At 39.8% G+C, this 26,685-nt stretch overlaps 1 protein-coding gene across 1 annotated transcript in view; it reads right to left on the bottom strand.

The window, feature by feature from the left end:
• Positions 1-26,175, bottom strand: part of Spidr (scaffold protein involved in DNA repair) — a 213,039-nt gene extending 186,864 nt beyond the window's left edge. Inside the window, exons 1-4 of the mRNA XM_005370370.3 lie at positions 26,122-26,175; positions 9,465-9,620; positions 8,767-8,833; positions 5,896-6,072 (exon numbers count right to left, since the gene is read on the bottom strand). Coding sequence (XP_005370427.1) covers positions 5,896-6,072; positions 8,767-8,833; positions 9,465-9,620; positions 26,122-26,154 — 433 coding nt within the window. The 5' untranslated portion in view covers positions 26,155-26,175. The remainder of the gene's footprint in view (positions 1-5,895; positions 6,073-8,766; positions 8,834-9,464; positions 9,621-26,121) is intronic.
• Positions 26,176-26,685: the final 510 nt, after the last annotated feature.

Genomic DNA, 26,685 nt, shown 5'->3' with positions numbered 1-26,685 from the left:
AATGTGAAGTCTTTAAATAGGTTATTAAGAATTATAGGTTAGCCGGGCGGAGGTGGCGCATGCCTTTAATCCCAGCACTTGGGAGGCAGAGGCAGGAGGATCTCTGTGAGCTCAAGGCTAGCCTGGTCTACAAAGGGAGTTCCAGGACAGGCTCCAAAGCTACCGAGAAACCCTGTCTCGAAAAAACCAAAAAAAAAAAAAAAAGAATTATAGGTTAATAGTTACCATATCTGTCATGCTTATAGTTATTTTAGCTAGACTTCTAGATGCACAAAGATATATTCCATATAGACAGATAATCTTCAAACACTTCAAAGATCTTCAGAATATGGCATTTAAATATTTTAATAACTTAGAATTCTGTTGACATGAGACACAACTGCTCCTGGCAGCACCAATCTACTCCCAAGAGAGTGATGGGCACCAAAGACACTCCATATGGAGCTTGTTTGCTTTTTGTCTTTTTTTTTTTTTTTTAATTTTTGAGATATGGCTTCGCTGTAGTGAGCCTATTCTGGAACTAGCTCTTATAGTTCCAGAATTACAAGACAGGCCTTGAACTCACAGAGATCCACTTGCCTCTGCCTCTCAAGTGATGGGATTAAAGGCGTGTGTAATTACCACCCAACTAAAGCCTGTTTTCTTCCTGGCAAAAATGGCCTACTGGGCAAAGAACTATTCTTGCTTTGACTGCTGACAGTAAGCATGCTGTCCAATCTGGACAAGCAGGATACAATAAAAAGCAACTGCCAAATCTTGGCAAGAAAGGGTAGGACAGTCTTTCAAAATTTTCCTACTTCTGAAAATAGTCTGTCAGATAGTCTAGGCCTATACACAAAGTTAGATGCCCCAAAATTACAGAAAAAACATTGAATGACTGTCCAGGCAGTCAGTTGTTTCTGTCATTTCTTGCATCTTTTGGAAGTCATTTGTTTGTACTTCCTCCTTACTCAGGCAATATTATTTTCCTTCTCAGGTCTTTGATGGGGTTGAAGACTAGATAGCTATAGTTATCAATCCTCTCATATCTTAGCTAAGGGCATATTAGGTACAAGACTTGAACTCTGCAGAATAGGACAGCTATTGAGTATAACCTGTGGTCTGGATATTTAGAATGTGTTTCTTGCTTGATACTGTTCTTGTTGGTTATAGTTTCATTTTTGTTTGTTTTAATACCTTTTCCTTCTTCTGGAAATACTTGATAGTTCTTATTGTATCTAGTTTTACGTTAGGATTAGAACCTTTTTATTTAGAAAAAGAAGGGAAATGTGGGAACTTGCTCCATCTAGCCAATGACATTTGGGAGTGACTTGCCCTGGGTGTGGTTTTCTCTGAGTACATAACCTGACAAACTGGGAAAGGAAAGGAGCTCTTTCTCTTGGTGAGGTCAGAGTCAGAGAATGCAGTGGAGAGGCGGCTTGCAGTTGGTGCTCTACACTCCTGGGCAGAACAAGGCAGCTGGACCAGCAGTAGCCTCTGCTTTGTTCACATTTGTGAGTTTGTCTTTTCATTAAATTGTTAATAGACTTTTGTGGGTTCTTGCATCAAGTAATTAAGATAGCAACAAACCATGATTTACTTATATAGTTCATTGTTAGAAATAACTTTTTCAAGGCTAGACAGGTGGCTCAGTAGTTAGGAGTACTGACTGCTTTTGCAAAGGGCCAGGTTCAATTCCTGTTTTTTTTTTTTTTTTTAAAAAAAAAAAGTCTGTAATTCCTGTTCCAAAGGGATCCAATGCTCTCTTCTGGCTTCCACGGGTACTGCATGCACGTGGTACACAAACATGCATGAAAGCAATACACTCATATACATAAAATAAAAATAAATCTGAAAAAATAAATTTTAAATTAAAACAAATAACTTCTTCAAGTATCTCCACCCGATAATTTTTTCCAGAAATATCTTTCATCAATATGGAAACAAACTAAGTTAGTTTCATTTTACCTCTTAAACATAATCTCATTACACCTTTAGCTAAATTTTAAGACAAACAGCTAAATTGTGCACACATATTACATGACCAAATGAACTAAATCTAATCTGCTATGCCTATATAACTGAAAGTAGTTATCACAGATAAACTGTAAGGTACAATACATAAATCTTTCTTACAGGTCAAAGTACAAATACACAGGGAGCTAAGATAATGGGTCTATTTATCTAATCTGCTATGCCTAAATAACTGAAAGTAGTTATCACAGATAAACTGTAAGGTACAATACATAAATCTTTCTTACAGGTCAAAGTATAAATACACAGGGAGCTAAGATAACGGGTCTACTTACATCTCACTTAATAGAAGGGCATCAACTCTCTTCCTTCCACTAAAGTGAAGGAATAGCTCATTAAAAATGTGTTAAATTTAGTACCTGGCTGGAACTTAAAATATTAGAGAAAAAATAACAATAGTAAAGTTAAAATATAGGGGATGGGGCTAGAGAGACGGCTCAGCAATTAAGAGCCTTGCTGTCCTTACATTGAAATTAGGTTGTTCCCAGCAGCCATACAGTAGCAGCTTACGACAACTCTGTAACTCAAGTTCCAGACACCGTCTTCTGGCCTCCACATACACCAGCACTCATGTGGTGCACTCACATACATGCAAGCACTCATATATAGACACAAAATAAAATAACAAAGAAGATATGGGACAAAAATTAAAATAATTCTTTTATAAAGCTAGACATAGTGGAACACGCCTTTAATCCCAGCACGGGGGGGGGGGGGGGGAGATTAGGTCTCTGTAGACCAGGCCTGTCTGTTCCAGGACAGCCAGCGCTATTACACAGGAAAAGGGGGGGGAGGGTCTGGTAAGATCTGATAAGATAAGGTCAAAGTCCACTACACTAATTACAAAAAAACTAGAGGTTAAACCACTGAAAAAGTAGACCTTTACTTCTCGTGTCTGAAGCCAGGCAGGGTAGAGCACAACAAATTCTCCAGGCTGCTGTGTCATCACAGTAGGAAGTCGTGGCGAGCCAGAGAAGGAACACACAACACACACACTTACAGAGCTGCCATCAGCACCACACCCCTGGGGAGCACCCATTACAAACTCTCGCTTTTACTCAACAGAATGACTGTCTTTGAAGGGGTTGTCCTAGCAACCCAGATGTCAACAGTCAAAAGAAAGAAATGGAAAAGAAACAACAATATCTACTTTGAGTAAGCCACAGGAAATTAGCATATTGTAATGAGGTGAGTGAGATTAAACAAGAAACAAAATGGGGATTTTCATGACTGAGCACAGTAACGCCATGTACTTTACAGATGAAGACTGGGTCTCTAAGAGCTAAGGAACCTTGCAAAAGTTCTAAAAGACCGGGTTATCTGGGTATATATCCATGTGAGGGGTACATCTGTACATGTGTGTATGTCCATGTGCAGATCAGAGTCAAGCCTGGTTCCTTGGTCACTGCCTTATATGTTTTTTTGAAATTGGGTCTCTCAGTGACCTGTAATTTACTAAGAAAGCAAGGCCCTCCGACTACTGAGTTCCTGAGCTCCTGAAACCTGTCTGGCTGCCTCCCTAATATTGAGATTCAAGTACCACCATGCCTGGTTTCTGTTTTATTTATAGGGTTTCATAGTACAGCCCTGGCTGACCTGTAACCTGCTGTGTAGACTAGGTGGCCTTGAACTCAGAGACCCCCACAGGTGCTGGGATTAAGTGTGTCACCATATCAGGGCTTGTGACTTTAAAACCACAGGTTCTGGGTGTTGAACTCAAACCCTGTTTACCAACTGAACTACCTCCTCAAGCCCAAGAAGAAAAAAATTTTTTTTTTTTTTTTTGGTTTTTCAAGACAGGGTTTCTCTGTGGTTTTGGAGCCTGTCCTGGAACTAGCTCTTGTAGACCAGGCTAGTCTCGAACTCACAGAGATCTGCCTGCCTCTGCCTCCCGAGTACTAGGATTAAAGGTGTGCGCCACCACTGCCCAGCCAAGAAGAAAAATTTTTAAGAAAGAAAAAAATATTTTGACAAATTTAACTTAGAGTTCTTCCTTCTTCCCATTCTAGACCCTGTAATCGAGATACTCTCATCCTGGATTCTGGGATATTATTTGTAAAGGAAATGAAGAAAGGCTTGGCAACCAGTATACAATTAAACAGGGCATCCTGGGTCTGAATTATCAATTGAAGCACTTATAAATAAATGTGCCTCTCTTCACATGACCTTTCACAGAGGCACATTTATAACTCCGAATCTTCTAATAAAATGAAGATATTTCATAGCTCATAAAACAGAGTATGTATAAAAGGAAATAACACCCAGCTTCATGTCTTAAACAACTTATATCTTGGTAACTATAGTATTTGTCATCCATTAAAGATCTGAGAACTGTTAAAAGAATAGAGAGAAGGGAAAACTGAAAGAGGAAGACAGTCCAGCAACCACGCATGGCTTCAAATACTCCAAAGCATCGTTTACTCTTTACTACCTAAGGGTCAACTTTATAAGAAAGGTCAACAGCAAGTTCAATAATCTCACTTCCTAAGTATTCTAGCTTTTAATTTATTTGCTAGTGTGTAAGAATGCACATATACTGTGTACATGTGTATGTAGAGGCCAGAAGTCAGTGTCAGGAATCTTCCTACATCACTGTCACCCTTCTATGTTCAGACAGGATCTCTTACGTGGGTGATTTAACTACCTGGCTGTTAGTACGCACTAGGAATCTCCCCTGTCTTCGGTTCCAGTGCTGGTGCACACTATACCTAGCTTTTCTCTTTTTACATGGCTGCTAGGGTTTGAGGCCAGGTTCTCACACCTGTGGAGCAACATTTTAGTGACACAGTCATTTCCCCAACCCCTAAATCTTTGTTTTCTGGAACAAAATGGCAGTAAGGAACCAAGCATGGGCTGGAGCTCCAGACATAAGCCAAGCTAGCTTTGAACTCACAGCTATCTTACTTCTCAGTCCCATCAGGAAGGTTAATTCATCAGAGGGTGCTTCCATTTACAAACGTTACAACGTTAGAACCTACCAAATATCACCTTCAGTAGAAGAGGGCAGCAGCCATGCTTTAAATAGAAGCTTTATTAAGATACAATTAATATAAAGCAGTTTTTAATATTGAAAAACCCTGTTATAAATCATGTAAAAAATTAGGCAAGAGTTATCTCACAGTGAGTTTTAGTCAACAAAATGGAATAACTAACATAAGAATTGTCAGCTTATATATAACATAAAATGCCATCTTATCAGATAACTACTAAAATGTCATTCAAAGAGGTCAACAGATTGTAAGCACTTTCTAGAGAAGATGTCTAAGCAAACCTAACTTTGGAGGAATAACTAAAGTGAACATCCGAGTTAAAAGCAGCAAGCTTATTTTGAAAACAATACTGCTAATTTTGAGAAGCTTCGTTTTAATATAAACACAATAGACTACAAAGTGTTATCTATCACACACTGATTCTTGTAATACTTATTCATTAATAACAAGTAAGACAGGAGGAAGCTTGGGTGCAGCACTGCTGAGAAATTAGGAACACTGGCTTGACATTACAGAGTAAAAGTAAAATTCCAACTAAATCTGAGCAAATCAAACCTAATATATTAACTGCAATAAAACAGAACAAAACAGCAAACACAGTAAGGACAGGCCACATAGTGGTACAGTTTGTAGTCCCAGCACTTGAGAGGCAAACTCAGAGGATTTCAGGTTCAAGGCAAGCCCAAGCTATACATACTCTATATCAAAATATAAAAGGAAAAACAAAATAAGAAGCCACTATAATATCTATTTCTTACAGTTGTTATGAGAAACATGTAAGAAAATGTACAGAGGATATAACTCAGTAGTCATAATTCATAATAAATGTTTAATATGAATTTAAGTTTCCACTACTGCTGACCCCAATGTTTAACAGAAGCCGGGAACTTACCTTCAGTGGCTCCATCTTCTGGACGTGAAGCAGTCCTGCTACAAAACCTGTCTGCTCCACGGCCGTGTCCACCATCTCTCTGCAGCTGAGGGAGTGCCCTATCTTCCTCTGAGAAATCACTTCCACTCGAACTCCATGTTATATTTGCCAGCTCACCAGGACTCTCGTCTGCTGCGCCTGCAACACAAGCGGAGAAGACAAATGTCATTTCTCAAATGACAAAGCTGACAGCTGTCATTTCTCAGAACGAAAGTTTATGCATGTTATTTGGACAGAGACACAAGCACAAAACTCCAAAGACAACGAAAACAATGCTGTGTTACATCTTCACAGTGTTCTATGAGTAGTCCCGCATGGCATCTCTGAATTAAAGCCAAGGACAAAAGCTGGGGTCCAAGTAAGTTGTAAGAGACAAATGAAAAAAGGATGAGATAAAGAACAGTCATAGACACAGGCCCAGACCCTGACATTGTTTTCAAATTATGTTCCTTACTTATATTTTCCAGCTCTCATAAAAATATTTGCTCCTCAACCTACTAAATAAATGTGGTTGGTTTTCTTGTTTGTTTACTTGCTTGCTTGATTTTTACTTTGGAGAGCTGTTGTTTTTGTTTGAAATGTTATCTTAGGATTCTTACTAAAAGACTACTTTAAACTAATTTTAGAAGCTGCTATTTTAAAAATGAACCGGTTCTAGGAAATGCTTTACATACCTTTTCCCCCTGACCTCTTTCCTAGGCCTTTTATATCTCTATCTTGGCTTAGCTAAAGCCATGTTATAAATAGAGTATATCGCTACAAACTCTTTGATCCTTTCAGAATACACTGCATATCATCAATATAATAAAAATCAATACTGTGAGTCAAATATGTTCTGGCCTGAGAAAATTATCTTAATAGAACTCTGTAATTAAATACAAGTAGCAATTTATTTAATACTTAGTTTTCTCCCAAAACTCAATAAACAACAGCAGAAAAATATATAAGCTATATGTATTTAAATATACGTTTTTCCATATATTACATCTTAAAAATTAAACATAAATGGATACAAATATAAGAACATTGGCACTAAAAGAAATGTATAATTCTGTACCACTACCAGATATTTCAAAAAGATATCTGCCAGTGTTTTATAAATTTTAAAGGAACATTTCTGGATATTTTATTTTTCATGTGCATAGAAAAAGAACACAGGCTATGGAAGTAGCCCAGTTGTTAGAAGGTTTGCCTAGAGTGCATGAAACCCTGAGTTCAAATCCTCAGCATTCTCTAATGGAGCACGGTAGTGCATGCCTGCTTTACTTAAGAGGTAGAGGAAGAGGATCAGCCTCAGCTACAATCAAGTTCAGCATCAGCCTGAGTTACATGAGACCCTGTCTCAAAAGACTGGGGGAAAAAAGAAATCTATGAAGGAAAATGAAATGATAACATGGCTTCAAATGGTTATCTCTAGATCACAGAAAGTTACTCCACTGTACAGAATTTTGTTAAAATGGTTATCTCTAGATCACAGAAAGTTACTCCACTGTACAGAATTGTGGGTAAGTCCACAGGCAGCTCTTTATGCCAGCACACACAACAGCAACTGTTGGCATCAACTGAGTACCTTCAAAGGTACTCAGGAACTAGGAATTTTATCTATATTCCTAGCTCACCTAATACAATAACCAATAAAACTCACAGTCTTGTGCCCATTTCTAAGATGCGGAATCTGAGATTTGAGCATTTAGCTTGTTTTCCCAGGAGAGGTGAAGACAGAAAGACCTCTGAGGTCTTCTAGTCCATCTACAGAGGTGGGATGATGGTACCATCAAAGTCCACTCTTCTCCATGATAACCAGCTCTAACATTACTAGCAGCAATATTCACATATACAAATCCTACCTTCATCACACCATCTTTAGTGGAGATAACTAGTAATCTGTACGACAGGTTCTAGCCAAAGTGCTAAAAGAGATCTAGCTTTCCTAAAGAAAGCAACGTTCACTGGATAAAAAACAACAGTCTCCTCAAAAATTTGGCCTAAAATACCAACCTACCGTAAACTTTCACCCAGGAGAATCAATCCCATATTAACATTACAGAGCTCAAAATAGCTGGACTCTGAGGATGTCTTATTGCAGGAGATAACATGAGTCCCTGATTTTTGTGAACAGTTCCGTTGTATTTGAAGTTAGAAAGCATCCATAACTGATGCGCCACGCAAAAATTGAGTTTGTAATAGTGGTTCCTATAGTGTAAATTCATATTTTCCATATGAATATTTTTATGGTACCGGAATTCAAAGCAGACCATTTGGTTATTCATTTATTCATTCTCTCTCTGGAGTCCTAAACCTGAGCTTATCCTATTAGATAAGCAATGGCTCCCAACCATCCTAATGCTATGACCCTTTAATACAGCTCTTCATGTCACGGTGACTCCCAACAACAAAAGTATTTCATCTTGCTAGTCATGAATTATAATATACATATCTGTTTTTCAATGGTCTTAGTGCCATGAAAGGCACTAGATTCTATGATTACAGTAAACCTAGTAAGAACACCAAAATGTTAGCAGTCACCAGCAGGACCAGGAAGAACAGCGTAGATTACGACAGGGATGAAAGCCAAGTTCTCAGAAATACCTTTACATCACTAACCCTGAATATATGAACTAGTCAACTGTGTGACATCTTAAAAGGATGAAAAAAAATCACGGAAAAAAAAATAGCTTTAAGTCTCATCTGTCAATAAATCAACATATTAAGGGTTGGGACTTTAGTTCAGTGATAGATCACTTGCTTACATATCTAAGGACTCCAAAGTTATGGTCTCCAAGATCAGGGGTAAAAAATTTTAAGAAACAAAAATAAACACAACATTGTTACCTTTCTTTGGGCTTGGAGATAATTCCAGGGGGTTTTCAAAAATAGTTGTCTTTTCACTTGCTAATGACTGCAGGGAAAATAATAATAAAAATAATTTAACATTTGATTCATGTAAAAAGGCTAAACTATACTATTGTGTAAAATATTCAGTATTAAATTATACCAACCTTGACATAGTCTTCTGCTTTTCTTAATATTCACCGAGATTTCCCAGAACATAGTCCTTACAGACACACATATCATTTTCATATTTTTCTAAACCCTAAGCTGAGCTTTGAAACATTTCACATAATAGTCAATGTTAATGGCTTCTCATATATATGACTAACCACTCATTACTAGCTATAACCATATTGTCTTTAGTTTATTTCAGCATTCCTCTGTAATTTACAAGATATATAAAAATTAACTGGAATCAAACTGACACCCCATAAATATAATTCTTATAAATAGTAGTAAGCTCAGTAATTTCATACCTGTCGGCATTCAGTGTGCACTCTTCATTTTCAAACAAGGAGAAAGATTCTACAGAGACTATGAAGAGAAATACTAACTTGACACAATTATTAAAAGAACTCAAGGCATGAAAAAGAAAAGAAGTGCTTTGAAAAATAAGAGAATCCCAAAGAAACTAGTTATAATACCTAAATACCCAGGATCTTCTGCAATCATGAAAAACAGTTTTATAGCTCTCCTACCAGGGTCTCAGAAGTGTTCTGAAATCCTTCTCCACACTTGAGCCACGCTTTAGAGAGAGAGGCAGCTGCTTCCACTGTCTTCAGATTTGCTCTTCTCGACTGCTGTGGCCTCGCTTCTAGAAACGAAGGGTGCGCTATACGCCAATTCCTTTTCCTCTGCAGAAATCATTTTTAAAGAAAAAAATAGAGAAAAAACCCAACTTTGTTATAACAGAATCAGCAATTTGGAGCCCAGGAATGGTGGCAGTAAAAGCACAGCTTTTGAATGCCTCTGAATCGTCAGAGCAAAGCAAAAACCCACTGATAACTGACCAACAAACTACAAAGAAAGAGTGAGGCCAAACTACCAACAATCCTATAATAGCTAAAAAAAAAAAAAAAAAAAAAAAAAAAAACAAAAAAAAAAACTTACCGTTTAGACTTGTAAAAACGATCCCTGCTACACGCAAGGCTGTACCTGATAATCAGAACTTAGTGACGTCATTCACACAGGATAAACCAGACACAGTCCTAGAACCCATGATGTCCACTGGACAGTATACAGTATATAAGCAGAGATCAAGAGCAATGTTCTGCTCTGCACATCTGGAGAGATGCCACCTTAATCTGCCCTGCAGCCAGAGAGTCTCCCCCAGGATCCTGACCCTCAAATCAGAGACCTCTGTTAGACACTGGACCCGACCTTTAGCTAAGATACGTCCCACAGATGAGTAGCCTTAGGAAGACAGGCTTAGGACCAGAATTAGCAATTTAGAATGTGGACCTAGAGTGATGACCCTCGGCATAATAAAATATAGATAGATGAGAATGGCTAAGGGCAGCATGAGACAAACATCTATCACAGCTCCCTTGCTGGACAAGCCCACAGAATGAGAACAAAATACCCGGAGTGGGATTACCTCAGCAACAGAGGGGTGAGAGAGACAAAGAAAATATCTAGTGTAAGAAAGCAGAAAGCAGTACCAAGAAGCATCTACATAACAGGAAATAAGTGGCCTTATTTTAATATCCATAAGAAAGTAATATAAGGTACAGAAATTATCCTGAATCCTGCCCCCTTCTAAAATTTAAGAACCTGCCCCCCTTCTAAAATTTAAGAAATACTATTCTATAAAAATAAACAACAAAAAATTATCAAAGTCAAATGAGGGAAAAGAGTAAAGAAAAGAATATGCCAACACACAAGGAAAACACACCGTGGACACACCAGCAAGATGAAACACTGAGGCAGATTTAGAGCTCTTATCATACAAATCTTTCACTTAGTTCTGTTAGAGTTACACCCGAGATACTTACATTACTGAGGATATTGTGAAGTGTGTTGTTCCCCTGATTGCTTTCTCAGTCCACTTGTCATTTGATAAAGAAGAGCTACTGGTTTTGGTGGTGGTGGTGGTGGTGGTGGTGGTGGTGGTGGTGGTGGTGGTGGTGGTGGTGGTGGTGTGGGGGGTTTTGTTTTTTGTTTGCTTGCTTGTTTTTAGTTAATCTTGTATCTAGTCACTTCAGTGATGGTGTTTACCAGCTGTAGGAATTCCCCTATAGGACTTTTGGGGTCATTTATGGATATTATCATATCATCTACAAATACCGACACTTTAACTTCTTCCTTTCCAATTTGTATTCCCTCATCTCCTTCCATTGTCTTATTGCTCTAGCTAATATTTCAAGTACTATATTGAATAAATATGGAAAGAGTGGACAGCCTGGTCTTGTTCCTGATTTCAGTGAAATTGCTTTGAGTGTCTCTCCACTTAATTTGATGCTGGCTATAGGCTTGTTATAATTGTCTTTACTATGTTTGGGTATATCTCTTGTATCCCTAATCTCTTAGGAATTGAAGATATATTGAATATTTCAGAAGATGGAAAGCTCTCCTATGCTCATGGATTGGTAGGAGTAGTAAAAATGGCCATTCTACCAAAAGCAATCTATAGACTCGATGTAATCCCCACCAAATTCTAACACAATTCTTTACAGATCTTGAAAAGACAACTCTCAGCTTAATATGGAAAAGCAAAAGCTAGGTGTAGTAACGTACACCTTTAATCCCAGCACTCAGGAGATAGAGGCAAGCAGATCTCTGTGAGTTCTGAACACAAGTCCAGCCTGGTCCACACAGTGAGACACTGTCTTGAAAAGAAAAAAAAACAGGATAGCTAAAATAATACTGAATAATAAAAGAGCTGCTGGAGGTATTACCATCCCTGATTTCAAGTTGTACTACAGAGCTATAGTAGTAAAAAAAAAAAACACACACAAAAACAGACACGTTGATCAATGGAGTTGAATTGAAGACCCAGACATAAACCTACACACCTACGGGCACCTGATTTTTAATAAAGGTGGAAAGACACAATGGAAAAAAGAAAGCATCTCGACAAATGGTGCTGGTCAAACTGGACGTCTGAATATAGGAGAATGCAAATAGACCCATATTTATCACCCAGCACAAACTCAGGTTTGTGGATCAAAAATCTCAACATAAATCCAGCCATGCTGAATCTGATTGAAGAAAAAGAGGAAGGTAGCCTTGAATGCATTGGCATAGGAGCTGACTTTCTGTACAGAGCACCAATAGTGCAGGCACTAAGATCAACAATTAATAAATGAGACCTCATGAAACTGAACAGCTTCTCTAAGGCAAAGGACATCGTCAATAGCACAACATGCAAGTGGACTGGGTGAGAGGGATCGCTGGGAGAGAGAGTGCTAGGAGAGACAGCTGGAACTGGGACACTCCAGGGGAATGGTGTGGAAACCTTGTGCAGTGGAATCTTCCTGGCATCTACAAGGGTGACCCTAGTGAGAACTGCTAGCGATGGAGGATATGGAGGCTGAACTAGCCATCTCTTGTACCGAGGCAAGGCTTTCAGTGGTGGGATTGGATTACGTTCAGTTGAGGTTTTGGCCATGGAGATTGCTAAACAACCCAGGCTGAAGCTAGGACAGAGTTGCTCTCTGAAAACTGACAGCAGGGCCCCACTGCCGAGGACAACATCCATACAGTACACTGAACACAGAGAGGTCAAGTTGGTGACTGCATGGAGCCTTCACCCTTATGTTCTAGTCTCTCTGGCAAGAGAAGATAGATACTCTGTAAGTTTTGAAAAGAGAAACCGGGACACAAACCCACTCACAAAACCTTCAAAGTACAATCTGTGCTTTGTGGTAGGGCAATGGTGGAGCAGATTGTGGGAGTGGCCAACCAATGCTTGGTTTAACTTGAGGCCATCGCCATAACAAGGAGCCCATGCCCTAGCTGCCTGGATAGCCAGAAAACAGACTAGATAGACCAGAGACCTAGGGTAAAACCAAATACAACTGGCAAAAAAAGAAAAGAAAAAGAGAAAGGAAGGAAGGAGGGAAGGAAGGAAGGAAAGAAGGAAGGAAGGAAGGAAGGAAGGAAGGAAGGAAGGAAGGAAGGAAGGAAGGCTAATGAAATGATTGCTAATGATATTCTACTATACTCATAGATCAGTGCCTTGTCCCGTCATCATCAGAGGCTTCCTCTGGCAGCAGACAGAAACAGGTGCTGGGACCCACAGCCAGATATAATACGGAAAGTCTAAATTGGAGGTCTCTATTGGGGCCCTCCCCTAGAAAATCAGGGAACCCTATGGACGAGAGAGCAGAAAGACTATAGAAGGGTGAGCAGAAAAACAAGGCCCACCGCCAAATCAACTGTGAGCTCACACAAGCTCACAGAGACTGAACAGCAAGCACAGGGCCTGCAGGGGTCTGCACCAGGTCTTTCTGTATATGTTATGGCTCTTAGCATGGAGCTTTTGTGAGACAAACAGTAGGTGTGGCTATGTCTCTTTATTCTTTTGCCTGCTCTTTTAACTCTTCCTCCTATTGGGTTACCTTGTCCAGCATTTTTTTGAGGGCTTTTGCCTTGCCTTATTGTATCTTGTTTTGTCCTGTTTGGTTGTCATCTCTCGAAGGCCTGATCTTCTCTGAAGAGGAAACGGAGTAGATCTGGGGGAGAGGGAAGGTGATGGAGCAGGAAGGAGTGGAGGAGAAACTGTGATCAGGATGTATTATCTGAGTGATGTAGTAATAGGAGCAGCGGGGCTGCGTCCCCAGCACCCCGGCCGCCTGCTAGCTTATGCCCAAAATAACAACACACAAACTGTATTCCTCCCAGTATTCTGTTCTGTTTACTCCACCCACCTATGTTTTAACCTATGAGGGCCAAGCAGTTTCTTTATTGCTTAACCAATGAAATCAACAGATTGATATAAGACACTCCCACATCAGAGTGAAGAATCTATTTTCATTTAAAAAAAAAAATGTAAACCAGTAGCTGACACTTCAATGCAAAGCAAAACACAGTTATACTAGTCAATAATGAAATGATAAACTTTAGAAAGAAGCAGGATAAAGTTTAAATATCTCTTTACATGAAAAAGGATTAATGCAAAATGAATTTAAGTACAAATGCATACTACTAATAATATCTTAGGAAAAACAGAAGGAGAAAAAGCAATTTGAATAGTCTGCCCACACATCTTACCATGGTTTACAGGTAGGCTGTCCCTGACTTTGTACTTTTTCTATAAAAAGCGTCATGAAATTGTTAATTTTCTGAAACATAGCATTCTGGGAAACCTGAATCCATCCTCCTGGACATGCATGATCACTCATTTTAGGTCCAGGAAACAAAGCAAAACTATTTCTCTTGAGGTGAATGCTGCTTCTGCACAGATATCCACCAAGAACAATCAAGCAGACTGGCACAAGTTGCCACCACAGGGCCTTCTGTGCTCAACTGTCGGGCACTGACTTAGCTGGTAGATGAGTTCTTTCTGTGGCTTAGATCATACTTGATATGACAGATGTTTCATTGGTTTATTCTAAGATGTGCTTGGGGGTTGAACATTTGTTTGTTTTTTGCTTTGAAATATCTGGTTAAAGATATCAATTTTTTGTTTGCTTTAGAAGCATTTTTGATTCCTAACCTTTCCAATGTTTTCAGATTTGTTCACTTTCAGACCTTTAATTGGTTTCAGATCTGTTAGTTTTCGGTTTGTATGCTTTCAGAACATTTGATTTGTTAATTGGCTAGCGTCTGACTTTTGTCTTTGAAAGGATTCCAATATCTCCTTTTGTATTCTGTAGCTTCCCTTGCTTACTGCAATCTTGGTGCCTTTAGTTCAAGACTTTCAAGACTGTCTGGACATGAAGTCAAAGGTAAGAGGCTGGTCCAGTTGTGTGAGGGATGGAATGGGAGAATAATGAAAGAGAGATCTTGATAGAGAGAGCTGTTATGGGTTAGGAAGAAACCTGGTACCAGGGAAATTCCCAGAAATCCACAAGGATGACCCCAGCTAAGACTCCTAGCAATAGTGGAAAGGGCGCCTGAACTGGCCTTCTCCTGTAATCAGATTGATGACTACCCCAACTATCATCATAGAGCCTTCATCCAGTAACTGACAGATGCAGATGCAGAGCTCCACAGCCAAGCACCAGGCCGAGCTCCAGTAGTCCAATGGAAGAGAGGGAGGAAGGATAATAAGAGCAAAGCAGTTGAACAATTTAAGTGGGGCTTATTGGCCAAGCTAGTAAGAACGTGGAAGACAGGACTGAGAGCAATGTATATTATGATGGCTCATCTCAAGAGAAGAATATTAGTAAGTGGCCTAGAGACTGTTCTTGTGATATTTTGGCAGAGGACATGGCTGCGTTTTGCCCTTGCCCAAAAAGTCTGCCCAAAGCTAAATTGAACAGTTTTGGATTAATGGCGTTGGCAGAAGTGATTTCAAAACAGCCTAGTTTAGGCCATGCCATGTGGTTATTAGTGGCCAATCTTATTCAGATCTATAATAAAAAGGAGCAAGCTGAGCAAGAAAAAATACAAGAAGTACAGTTTGAGGAGAAAAGGAACACCAGGTTGTGTAATGGATCTAAATTCTGTGCTCAAGGAGATAAATAGATTAAGAAATGGAATAGAGGGAGTGATGACCTCAAGGCAAGATCCCATCCAAGCTGTGGAAGGGAACTGGAGCGAAGCTTAAGCAGGGAAGGAAACAATCAACAACAGAAAGCTGCTGCAGATGTAACTGAACAAGGGGGCCAAGTTCCAGGCCCAGCAAGCAGCAGAACTTGGCAGCTTCAGCCATGTCGTTCTGGCTTTGGAGTCAAGGACACAAGAAAGGGGTTACAGAATCTCCCTCCATGGCTAAAGAAAGCTGCTGAGGCCAGGCATATGTCAGGGGTGTCCCTGCATGGAAGCCTAGAGAGGCCATTACATGAAGCCGTGAAGGTGAAGCCTGGATTTCAATAGAGACCCCAAGATGCTGGGAGATGCCAGAACCATGAGAAACCTGCCAAGAAAAACTGCAGACCAGGGGTGGAACCAGCCCAAGAGAGAGAGTGTAATGTAGTCAACAAAGCTGAAATGAGTTGGAAGTCTGAAAAGTCCTTTGACATCAGGCATGGGATGCAGAGGCTGGAGTTTGCTCTGCTGGTTTTAGGTCTCACTTTGGTCCAGTATTTCCTCACTATTCTCCCTTTCCTCCCTTTTGGAATAGTAACATATAATATATTTTGTAAACTGGAAGCACATGAGCTGTCTTTTGATTTTGATTTTTCAGGGGTCAAAGTTGGAGATTACCATGAATCTCAGAAGACTTTGGAGATTTAAACAGTGGGAACTTTTAAGGTTTCCTCTTGGTCCTTCTTTCTTTCTTCTTTCTTTTTCTTTTCTTTTTTGCATTATGATATGGCTACAAGTCTATGCAGGGAACGGAATGTGGTGAACTGAATAGGAATGGCTGTCAGAGGCTCATACATTTGAATGCTTGGTGATCAGGGAATGGCACTACTTGGGGGATTGGGAAATGTGGCCTTGTGGGAATAGATGTCGTTTTGTTGGAGAAGTGGGTCACTAGGGGTTCAAGCAAGTCCTGGTGTCCCTCTGACTGCTGTCTGCGGGTCTGGATGTGAAACTCTCAGTTACTCTCCAGCACCACGTCTGCCTGCATGCCACCTTGCTTCCCACCATGAAGAAAATGGACTAAATCTCTGAAACTATAAGTAAGCCCCAATTAAATGTTTTCTTTTATAAGTTGCCATGGTCATGGCATCTTTTCAATGCAACAGAATACTAAGGCAAGCCAGGAAGACACACAGGACAGTTTGATTGCCTCATGTCTTGACACCCTCAAGTTCCCTTAAATATGCAACAGGACCCCAAGACACCGTAGTAGAAAATAATCTCAAGTGATGCCCAAGAAAACAAAAACAAAGGGGTGATAAAAATGAAGACAACAATCCAGAATGTGAACATTAGAAACATTGAATGGGACTCAAACTGAAATGAAGATGGAATTAAAAAACCAAATAACCCACTAGAAAATTCAAAGGAGAGACTTACAAATAGAAATGACTCAAACAGAAGATAGAATATCGGGACTGGAAGACAAAGTAAAGAATCTAGGCACAAAAATAGCAAGGAATATGAAATTTTCTAAAAATCACAGGAGACGAATAGACTAGAAATTTCAGACACCATGAAAAGATCAAGTTTTTAAGTAATTCTAAGAGATGAGGAAGAAGAATCCCAGGTCAATGCCACAGAACAGATCTTCAGCGAGATCTCCAAACAAAGGAAAACGCACTCACGTGGACAAAAGAAGCATAGAGAACACAAAACAGATTAAGTCCAGTAAGGAAACTATCCCAAGGTATATATCATAGTTCAAAGTATATAGAACAAAGAAAGAGTATGAAAGGCTGTCAGGGGAAAAAACATAGATGACATATAAAGGAAAACCCATTAAGAGTAACTACTGATTTCTGAAAGGAAATTCGGAAGCCAGAAGAGCCTGGAGCAATGCATTCCAAGTCCTAAAAGACAATGATAACCATCAGAGATTAATATACCAAGCAAAACTATCTGCTGTAGCTGAAAGAAAACGTTTCCACAACATAAATAGCCTAAACAATTTATATCCAGCAAACCAAGCCTGAGAAAATACAACAGGCATTATTTCTGAACAAGAAAAGAAATGAGTATAACAGAGAGACTGTGGAAAGAATTAGGAAGCCATAATCATTAAAACACAAATACCACTGAGAACACAAACAGCAAGACCAAAAACTGACCACAAGATGGCAGAAAATAGCACACACACTTCACTAATATCTTTAAATATCAATGACCTCAATTCTCTGATCAATAGGCACAAACTAACTGAATGAAACAAGAAGCAAAATCTACCTATCTACTGTCTACAAGAATCTCAGTTTTAAATACAGGTATTACCTTAGAGTAAAAGGATAAAGAAAAACACTCGAATCAAATGGAACCAGAAAGAAAACAGGTGTGGCAAAATAATTTCAAAATACACTTCAACTGAAGTGAATCATAAGAGATAAAGATAGACACTTCATTCTAACCAAAGGAACAGTTAACCAAGAAAACATTACTATCCTAAACATATATTCACTGAACTCGGGTGCTAAATTTCATAAAAAAATCTACTCCTGGATTTAAAGACATAGTTAACATCAACCCATTAATAGTGATTTCAGTACACCACTGTCTGAACAAAAAATAAACAGAAGCATCAGAACTAACTGACATCAAACATCAAATGGGCTTCACAAGTATCTACAGCATAGTCCACTCAAACACCAAAGAATACACATCTACTCAACAGCGCATGGAAGCTTTTCTAAAATAGGCCACATGCTGGGACATAAAACAAATCACAAATTCAAAGACTGAAATCACTTCTTGTATCCTATCTGACCACAATGCAATAAAACTTAAACTTGACACCAAACAAATCGCTAGTAAATACACAAGCTCATGGAGATTCAACAACTCATTACTACATGATGAATGGATCAAAGAAGAAATCAAGAAAAAAATAAAAGTATTTCCTGGAACAAAATGGAAGCAAGCACACATAACTTCAGCTACTTAATATTTTACAGAGATGCCAAAAACATTTGCAGGAGAAAAGCAAGCACTGGCAAATGGTCTTGGGTTGCAGAAGAAAGCAAGCTGAGCAAACCAGCAAGCAGCATTTCTCCATGACCCCTGCTTCAGTTCTTGCCTCTGGGTTCCTGCTCTGAGTTCTTGCCCTGACTTCCCTTCATGATAGACTGACCTGTAAGATGAACTATATCCTTTCGTCCCCAAGTTGCTTTTTTGTCATGGTCTTTTTACAGCAATGGGAAGCAAACTAGGACCATACTGAAAAGTCATCTTGCTACTGGCATTTGAGGCAAAAGCAGTCTACAGAAATAAGCCCTCAACCTGTGGGATCTTACATTATTCTAATTAGAAAGCATCAGAATGTAATAAAATTATATATAGGATCCCATTTAGTGTTTACTGACAAACTGATTGGAACAAAGTTAAATCTCCTACACATCTGGATAACAGGAGTGATCATGTTGAATGTGACAGAAAGTAAGGGAAAATGATGACTTTCCTTTTTAATATATAAAAAAAATTCTATAATTCACTTCAAGTGGTAAAATGTGTATATGCAGACTATGAAAATTTGTGTACGTATAGTGGAGAATCCAGAAAAACTAGTAAGAGGGCCAGTGAGATTGTTCAGTGGGGACTTGCCACACTAGGCCTGGGCTGTCAATGTTGAATTCAAGCTGAGACCTACCTGGTCGAGAGAACCAAATCCCAGAAGTTGTCCTCTTGACCTCCATACATAGTCCATGATACACACACACACACACACACACACACACACACACACACACCCTAAATACTATATAGCCTTCTTAAACTATAAAAAAAGAAAGAACCAAGAGTATTCCCAAAGCCTTTCTATGAAGTCAGTATCACTCTAATACCAAAACCAAGTAGAGAAACAACAATAAATTAAATTTTTTTACTTAAAAACTATAGGCCAATAACATTTATAAACATAAAATCAAAAATACTCAATAAAAAACTTGCAAGGAGAATGCATCAAAAAGATTAACCACCATGACCAAGTTGACTTTATCCCTGAAATACACACACACTAGAAGATATCTACCAAAATATATCCCTGAAATACAGAAATACATGATAGGCCAATAACCTTTAACATAGATTCAAAAATGCTCAATAAATACTTGCAAGGAGAATATATCAAAAAGATTAACCACCATGGTCAAGTTGGCTTTATCCCTGAAATGTGTTATATATATGTGTGTGTGTGTGTGTGTGTGTGTGTGTGTGTGTGTGTGTGTGTGTATACATATATATACATACATACATACATACACACACATACGGTATATATTTGAAGAGAAAAATGTTAAAATTTTGGGCCAACAAAATAGCTCAGTGGGTGAAGGCATTTGCTGGCTCAAACCCATATTACAGTGGGAGGAGGAGAAAACCAACTCCAAAGTTGCCCACTGACCTCCTCAAATGAGCTATGGTGCCCACAAGGCATGCATATATGCTTAGACATAATAAAAGTAATCTTTACAATAGTCAGTAATTTTTCAACACTTTCCAAAAAAAATCAGAGGCGAAAATCCCATTTACAATAGCTTCAAACAAGAAATAATATCTACAAACAGAGGCTAAAGAACACTATAATAAAAACTTTTTTAAAGATCTATTTTATTGTTAAGAGTGTGCATGTGTGTTTATCTCCGTGTGAGTCTGTCCACATGAGCTCAGGTGCTCACAGAGGCACAAATATCAGATCCCCTGGAGCTGGAGCTCCAGACATTTTGAGCTGCCTGATGTGAGCTCTGGAAACTGAACTCGGTCTTCTGTAGGAGCAGTGCACACTCTCAACCACTGAGCCATCATTACAGCCCATACAATGAGAACTTTACAATACTGAAGAGGGCTGCGAGGATGGTTCAGTGGTAGCACTTACTGCCAAGCCTACCCACATAGTTGAAGGAAAAAAACCAAATCCTGCAAATGTCCTCTGACCTCACCACTCAAACTGTGGCGTGTGTACCATGTGCTCCCTCCCATAAACAAAGAAATAAATAAAACACTGGGGAAAAAATGAACACAGTAGTAAGTGAAAAGATATTCCATGCTGACGAAGAGCCAGAATTAATATCATGAAAATAGTTACATTATCAAAAATCTGTTGACAGATTTAATGAAATCTCCATCAAAATCCCAATCACATTTTTCATATAACTAGAAACAATCCTAAAGTTTGTATGTAAGTGCAAAAGACTCCACAGGCAAGAAATCCTTAGCTGAGAAGCCCATGCTGGAAGTATCACAATATTGATCTCAAATTAGAGTATTTAGCCATAATAACAAAAATAGCATGATGCTGGCACAAAAACAGACATGTAAATGAATGAGGTATAAGAGGGGACCCAGAAATAAACTTACACAGTTATGGCCACCTGGATTTTGACACAGCTGTCAAACAGCACACATCAGAGAAAAGACAGCCTCTTAAATGATGCAGCGAATGCTTCATTTCCACATGTAGAAGAATGAAGCTTGATCCCTATCTCTCACCAAAAGCCATTGTAAAATGGATCAAAAGCCTTAATGCAAGACCTGATGTCTTGAGCATGGACTGAACATACAAGCATAAGCAAGAATTTCCTTTTATTTTATGCACATGGGTGTTTGGCCTCCATGTGCATCCATGTACCACTTGCATGCCCAGTTCCTGCAGAGACCAGAAGAAAGTGTTAGATCCCCACTAACTAGAGTTACAGATAGTTGTGAGCAACCACACGGGTGCTAGAAATCAAACCCAGGTCCTCTGGAAGAGTAGCCAGGGCTCTTAACCACAGGGCCATCTCTCCAGCCCCAGAAAGAACTTATTCTAACAGCATAGGAAATAACCCAAAGAATTAGTAAACAGGATTACATGACATGAAAAAGCTTCTGAACAGCAAAGGACTTCTTGAAGTTTGCATGTCTTTTCTTTTTTATTGATGATAGCCATTCTGACTGGGGTGAGACAGATCTCAAAGCAGTTTTAATTCATATTTCCTTGATAGCTAAAGACTTTAAAAATAATTTATTGGCCATTCCTATTTGTTTTGAGATTTCAGTGTAGTTTTTGTTGTTTTTTTATATTTCTTAGATAGTAATCATTTGTCTAGTAGTGGAAAAAGATGTTTTTCTGATTCTGTAGGCAATTTCTTTTCTCTGCTGATCATTTCCTTTGCTGTTCAGAAGCTTTTTCATGACAATGGGGATGTTCTATCGGGAACTCACCAAGGCCAGCTGGCCTGGATCTGAAAAAGCCTAGGATAAAACCGGACTCACTGAACATAGCGGTCAATGAGGACTACTGAGAACTCAAGAACAATGGCAGTGGGTTTTTGATCCTACTGCACGTACTGGCTTTGTGGGAGTCTAGGCAGTTTGGATGCTCACCTTACTAGACCTGGATGGAGGTGGGTGGTCCTTGGACTTCCCACAGGGCAGGGAACCCCGATTGCTCTTTGGGCTGACGAGGGAGGGGGACTTGATTGGGGGAGGGGGAGGGAAATGGAAGGCGGTGGCGGGGAAGAAACAGAAATCTTTAATAAATAAATAAATTTAAAAAAAGACAATAAATTCTGGTAAAGATATGAAGAAACAGTATCCTTACTCACTATTGATGAGAACACAAATTTACATAGACACAATGCAAAGCAACATGAGGATTCCATGTTGGGGAAAAACAAAAAATGTAACTATCATATGACCCAGCTATGACATTCAGGTAGATACTCTGAGGACATTAAGTCAACACACCAGAGAGAATATCCATGTTTGCTGCTGCTCTTTCATGGTAGCCAGAAAATGGAACCAGCCAAGATATCCATCAACAAATGAACAGATTAAAAACAAAAATGTAATACATACATAAAGGGATTTCATGAAGCCATAACGAAAACAGAATCATAACATTTGCAGCAAAGTAAATGGAACTGGAAATAATTATGTTAAGTTGATTACATCAGATTCAGAAAGAGAAATGTTTTCTCTCATATGTGGAATCTAAACTTAAAATTATACATATTGATGGATATATTTGTATGTATATATATATATGTATGTATGTATGTACTAAAATGTTTGTGTGTAGGTCATGAAACTAGAGGAATCATGAGAAGTAAGAAATCTTAAGGGATGGAATGCGTGACAAAAGGATAATGAAACACATGGGAAGGGAGGCTGGGGATGCAGCTAAATCGGCAGTGTCACAGTTCCAACACTATAGAAAACCAGGCATGGTGGCACACGTCTACAATCCCAACACTCTGAAGTTTAAAGTAATTCCTGGCTATATACTGAGTCTGAAACTAGTCTAGAACACAAGCTCCTGTCTCAAAATAAAAGACAAAGAAGAAAAAGCAGCAAGAAGGGCCATCTGAGGAAAGGAAGGGTGTCCACCAAAGGAGGGTAGGAAGACAGTGGGGAGGGTGATGAATTAAAGTAGAACAACACATCTGTGGGGAAATGCAGGCATAAAACCCATTGCTTTTAGGAAGAAATCCTGGTGAGTTCTTTCATTTTCCCCCTACGGCGGGATGACATGGCAAGAAGGCTGTGTATAGTCCAGGTAGCCCTCAGCAAACACTGGCTGTCAGTGCTCCGATCTTACACTATCCAGCAGGGACAAACAAACTCCTGTTATGTATAAGCCACCCTATCTATGGTAGGGATTTTAAATTGTTTTTGTTTGGTTTGTTTTGGGGGGTTGTTTGTTTTGCACACATGCACACATGCAGAGAGAGAGGAAGAGAGAGAGAGGGGAGAAAAAGAAGGGAGAGGAGGGGAAGAGAATAGAAGAAATTTGGGTAATACAGTTACAATATACTAATGTCAATATATTGATGACTTGATTGTAATATAGTTTTGAAAAATATTATCATTAGGAAAAAATTGGTAAAATATATCTGAGATCTCTATTATTTCCTACAATTATCTCAACCTATAATTGCCTCAAAAATATAAAGGAAATGAATATGGAAAGTGGCTGATGCCTTCATAATAAACTTTTCATACTATTTTACCTCATCTATAAACATATATTACTTTGATGAAAAAGAAAATGTATTTTCCCTAAAGTAATGTATTCTGTGTAAATTATTTGTTTTACATTGTTCACTAAGTTAGCTGTTTGTCTTTCATTTTAAGGATATAACAACTTCTAGACAAAGATCCAATATTACATATTGATACCCAGAAACAGAGTTATAGTAGGCAAATTATCAAATAAGATGACCAAAACCTTAAACTGAACCACAAAGTCCTCCTGTCAAAATAACTAAGAATCTTCTACCATCATTGAGCACCTTAAAAAAACTAAAGCCTCCTCTTTGTCCTTGTTGCCAATGTGGAAGAAAAGAATTCCATGAAAATTTGGAAACTATGTAGTAGAGGATCCATGTCATCCTCATACAAATAACCTTATAGTTCTATAACTAACAGAGTTCATTATTACTGACATGCAGTGAGGGATTATATTCTTAGCACGTCATCCCAAGCATTTTTGTTATTCAATCCTCTTGCCAATCCTAATAGGTACTATCTATGGACAAATTACAACATAGAAATAATGTGTACTTTCCTAGTCAGAGAGCTAGTGCAATGTATCAAACTTTCCCCCATTAATCTCTAACTCTACAAATAAAGATTCTAGTCATCCATTCTATTATTCCACTTAAAAATACCTATCAACAACTATCATGACCTCTTCCCACACAGAAGCACCACCAGTGAGTTTCTGATTGGACTGTATGTGTCTGAGAACCAAGTGGGACTTTTCCATTGGCTCTATCAGTCACTATCCCCCTCCCAACTGAAATTACCCCCATGTCATTCCACACTCTAGGAGCAACCACTTCAGTATTGCCTCTTAATTACTAAGATTCCAACCAACTTAACCAATCACCAGTCTATAGGACTACTATACAACAAACCAAAGACAAGGCTAGCTCCTTCCATATTTTCTAACGGTGTGTCTTTGGGCAAGTCTTAGGGAGGGTTTCTATTGCTGTGAAGAGACACCATGACGACAGCAACTCTTATAAAGGAAAAACATTTAATTGGGTGGCTTACATTTTCAGAGGTTTTGTCCATTATCATCATGGTACAACGTGGTGGCATTCAGGCAGACATAGTGCTGGAGAAGCTCAGTCCTACATCTTGACCCACAGGCACAAGGGACTGGTGTGAGACACTGGGCGTGGCTTGATCATATGAGACCTCAAAGTCTCCATAGTGACACACTTCCTCCAACAAGACCAAACGTACTCCGACAAAGCTTCATCTCCTAATAATGTCACTCCCTAGGAGCTCATGGGGGCAATTACATTCAAACTACCAGTCAGTTTTGGTGAACATTCTTACTCATTTCCTAGCCCTCTACACTCAAACACACACAAGAGAGTTCCATACTCACACTTCCTTATCTGTCTCCATGCAAGCCTAACTTGGCCTGTCACATCTTCCCTAAGGGAGAAAATAGCAGCCGTTATAAAGGTGCACGAAACTTCCATGTACTCAGCTCCTTCTTCCCTCTCTTCCTACCAAAGAAAACTAATCTTATTCTGCATAGAACTAAATCCTCCTAGAACAGTGAAATGTTCTTAAGCCAATAGCTCCTTCTCTCCTGCCTTCCTGAAAATCAAAAGCCATACTTCAAATGGAAGTGTACACTGGGTTTAAATACTGTCTGTCAAGTGACAGCCATCCAACAAGAAGCACTTATAAAAGGTTTGGTGATGAGGACCTGAAATCATGTTGGAGAAGATGTCCTGGCTAGTTTTATGTAAACTTGACACAAGCTAGAGATATATTAGAGGAGGAACCTCCATAAGATCAGGCTGCAGACAAACGTGTAAGAGCATTTTCTTAGCTGGTATAGATGGGGGAGGTCCCAGCCCATTGTGGGTGATGCTGTCTCTGGCATGGTGGTGGTCCTGGGTTCTGTAATAAAGCAGGCTGAGAAGACAGTAAGCAGCATCCCTACAAGATCCCTACATTCAGCTTCTGCCTCCAGGTTGAATTAGTTTTTAAGTCATAGTTCATATGTGCTTTTGCTCTCTAAGTCAGCTACGAAGTTCGCAGGGTCTTTCGGGTCTATTAGAGACATAAGGGGAATGGCAGGGATAAGGGAATTGAGGCATTTACGTGGGATATTCTTTCCGCAAGCTTTTCAGCTAAAACGAAGAGCAGACCAAGAAATGAAGCACCGTTTGCTGTTTTAAACTGTGAGTATTATGAAACAAACATCTGGAAGTGAGGAACACAGCGTCGGAGCAACGAAGAGAAGGTTACGTTCACTTAAATGTCACCCGTGTAAGAGTTCCTACACGCCACGCCAGCAGCGCAGAGACGGCGGGTGCGCACTGGAGAAGCGACTCCTCTCACAAAGTTTGGGCGGGAAAGCGGTGCAGTGAAGATACCTCCTGTCCTGATGTGGTAAGCAACAGAGTAAACGGGGACGAATGAATGGCCAGACTCCGGCTAACACACTCATTCTAAATCTCTGCCCAGCGGCGCCTTCCGTCCTCCGTCTGCCGCCCACGCGCTCGGTTCCCGGGCAGGGGGACAGTGCGAGGGCGCCCTGCCCCACACCGACCGCCACAACCCGCGCGTGCCCATCAGCCCGGGCCAGGGCCAGCACGGGAAGCCCACGGAGCAGGGCGCCGCGCGCTCGGTTTCCACAGCGACTGCAGAGCGTACCTTAGACCCGCCAGCGCGGCCGCCGCCGGACATCTCCCACTCGCACGGCCCACCCCTCGCCCTCACTCCCAGCCCCTTCCGGAATCCATGCCCTCCGGATGCCGCCCCTCGCCCGCTCCGCCCCCTCGCGCGCCCCGCCCCTTCCGGAAACTGTAGCCCGGGTTCCAAAGGCTTAGGGCGGGTTTTCTTAGTGTTTGGGCGCCCGAGGGCGCTGCTGTGCTAGGCTGTTCCTCACTCTCCCTGAGGCGCCTGGGAAGTGCTCTACGGGCCACCCTGAAATAAGTACCCTAAGTAGACTAGAATACAATAATTATTGTTAATTAGTAGTAAAACGCTAGTAAGTCAGAAAAAGCAGTTCCCTATCTAAGGGAGAATTCGCAAGTATCAAGAGCAAGGATTACCAATTTTTAAAAAGACTTCAGGAACTCTAGTTGGATTTGTTATAAAGTTGATTTCACACACTATGGATCTGAGGTGAAGTCAGAGAACTTCCGTTCTTGTTTCTAGATGCTGGTCCAGAGATTAATTTGGAAGAAGTCATTCCTTGGATGTGGTTTTTTTTTT

Source organism: Microtus ochrogaster, unplaced genomic scaffold (genome assembly GCF_000317375.1).
Source record: "Microtus ochrogaster isolate Prairie Vole_2 unplaced genomic scaffold, MicOch1.0 UNK77, whole genome shotgun sequence".
Lineage (NCBI taxonomy): Eukaryota > Metazoa > Chordata > Mammalia > Rodentia > Cricetidae > Microtus > Microtus ochrogaster.
This window is presented reverse-complemented; position numbering and strand designations above follow the sequence as displayed.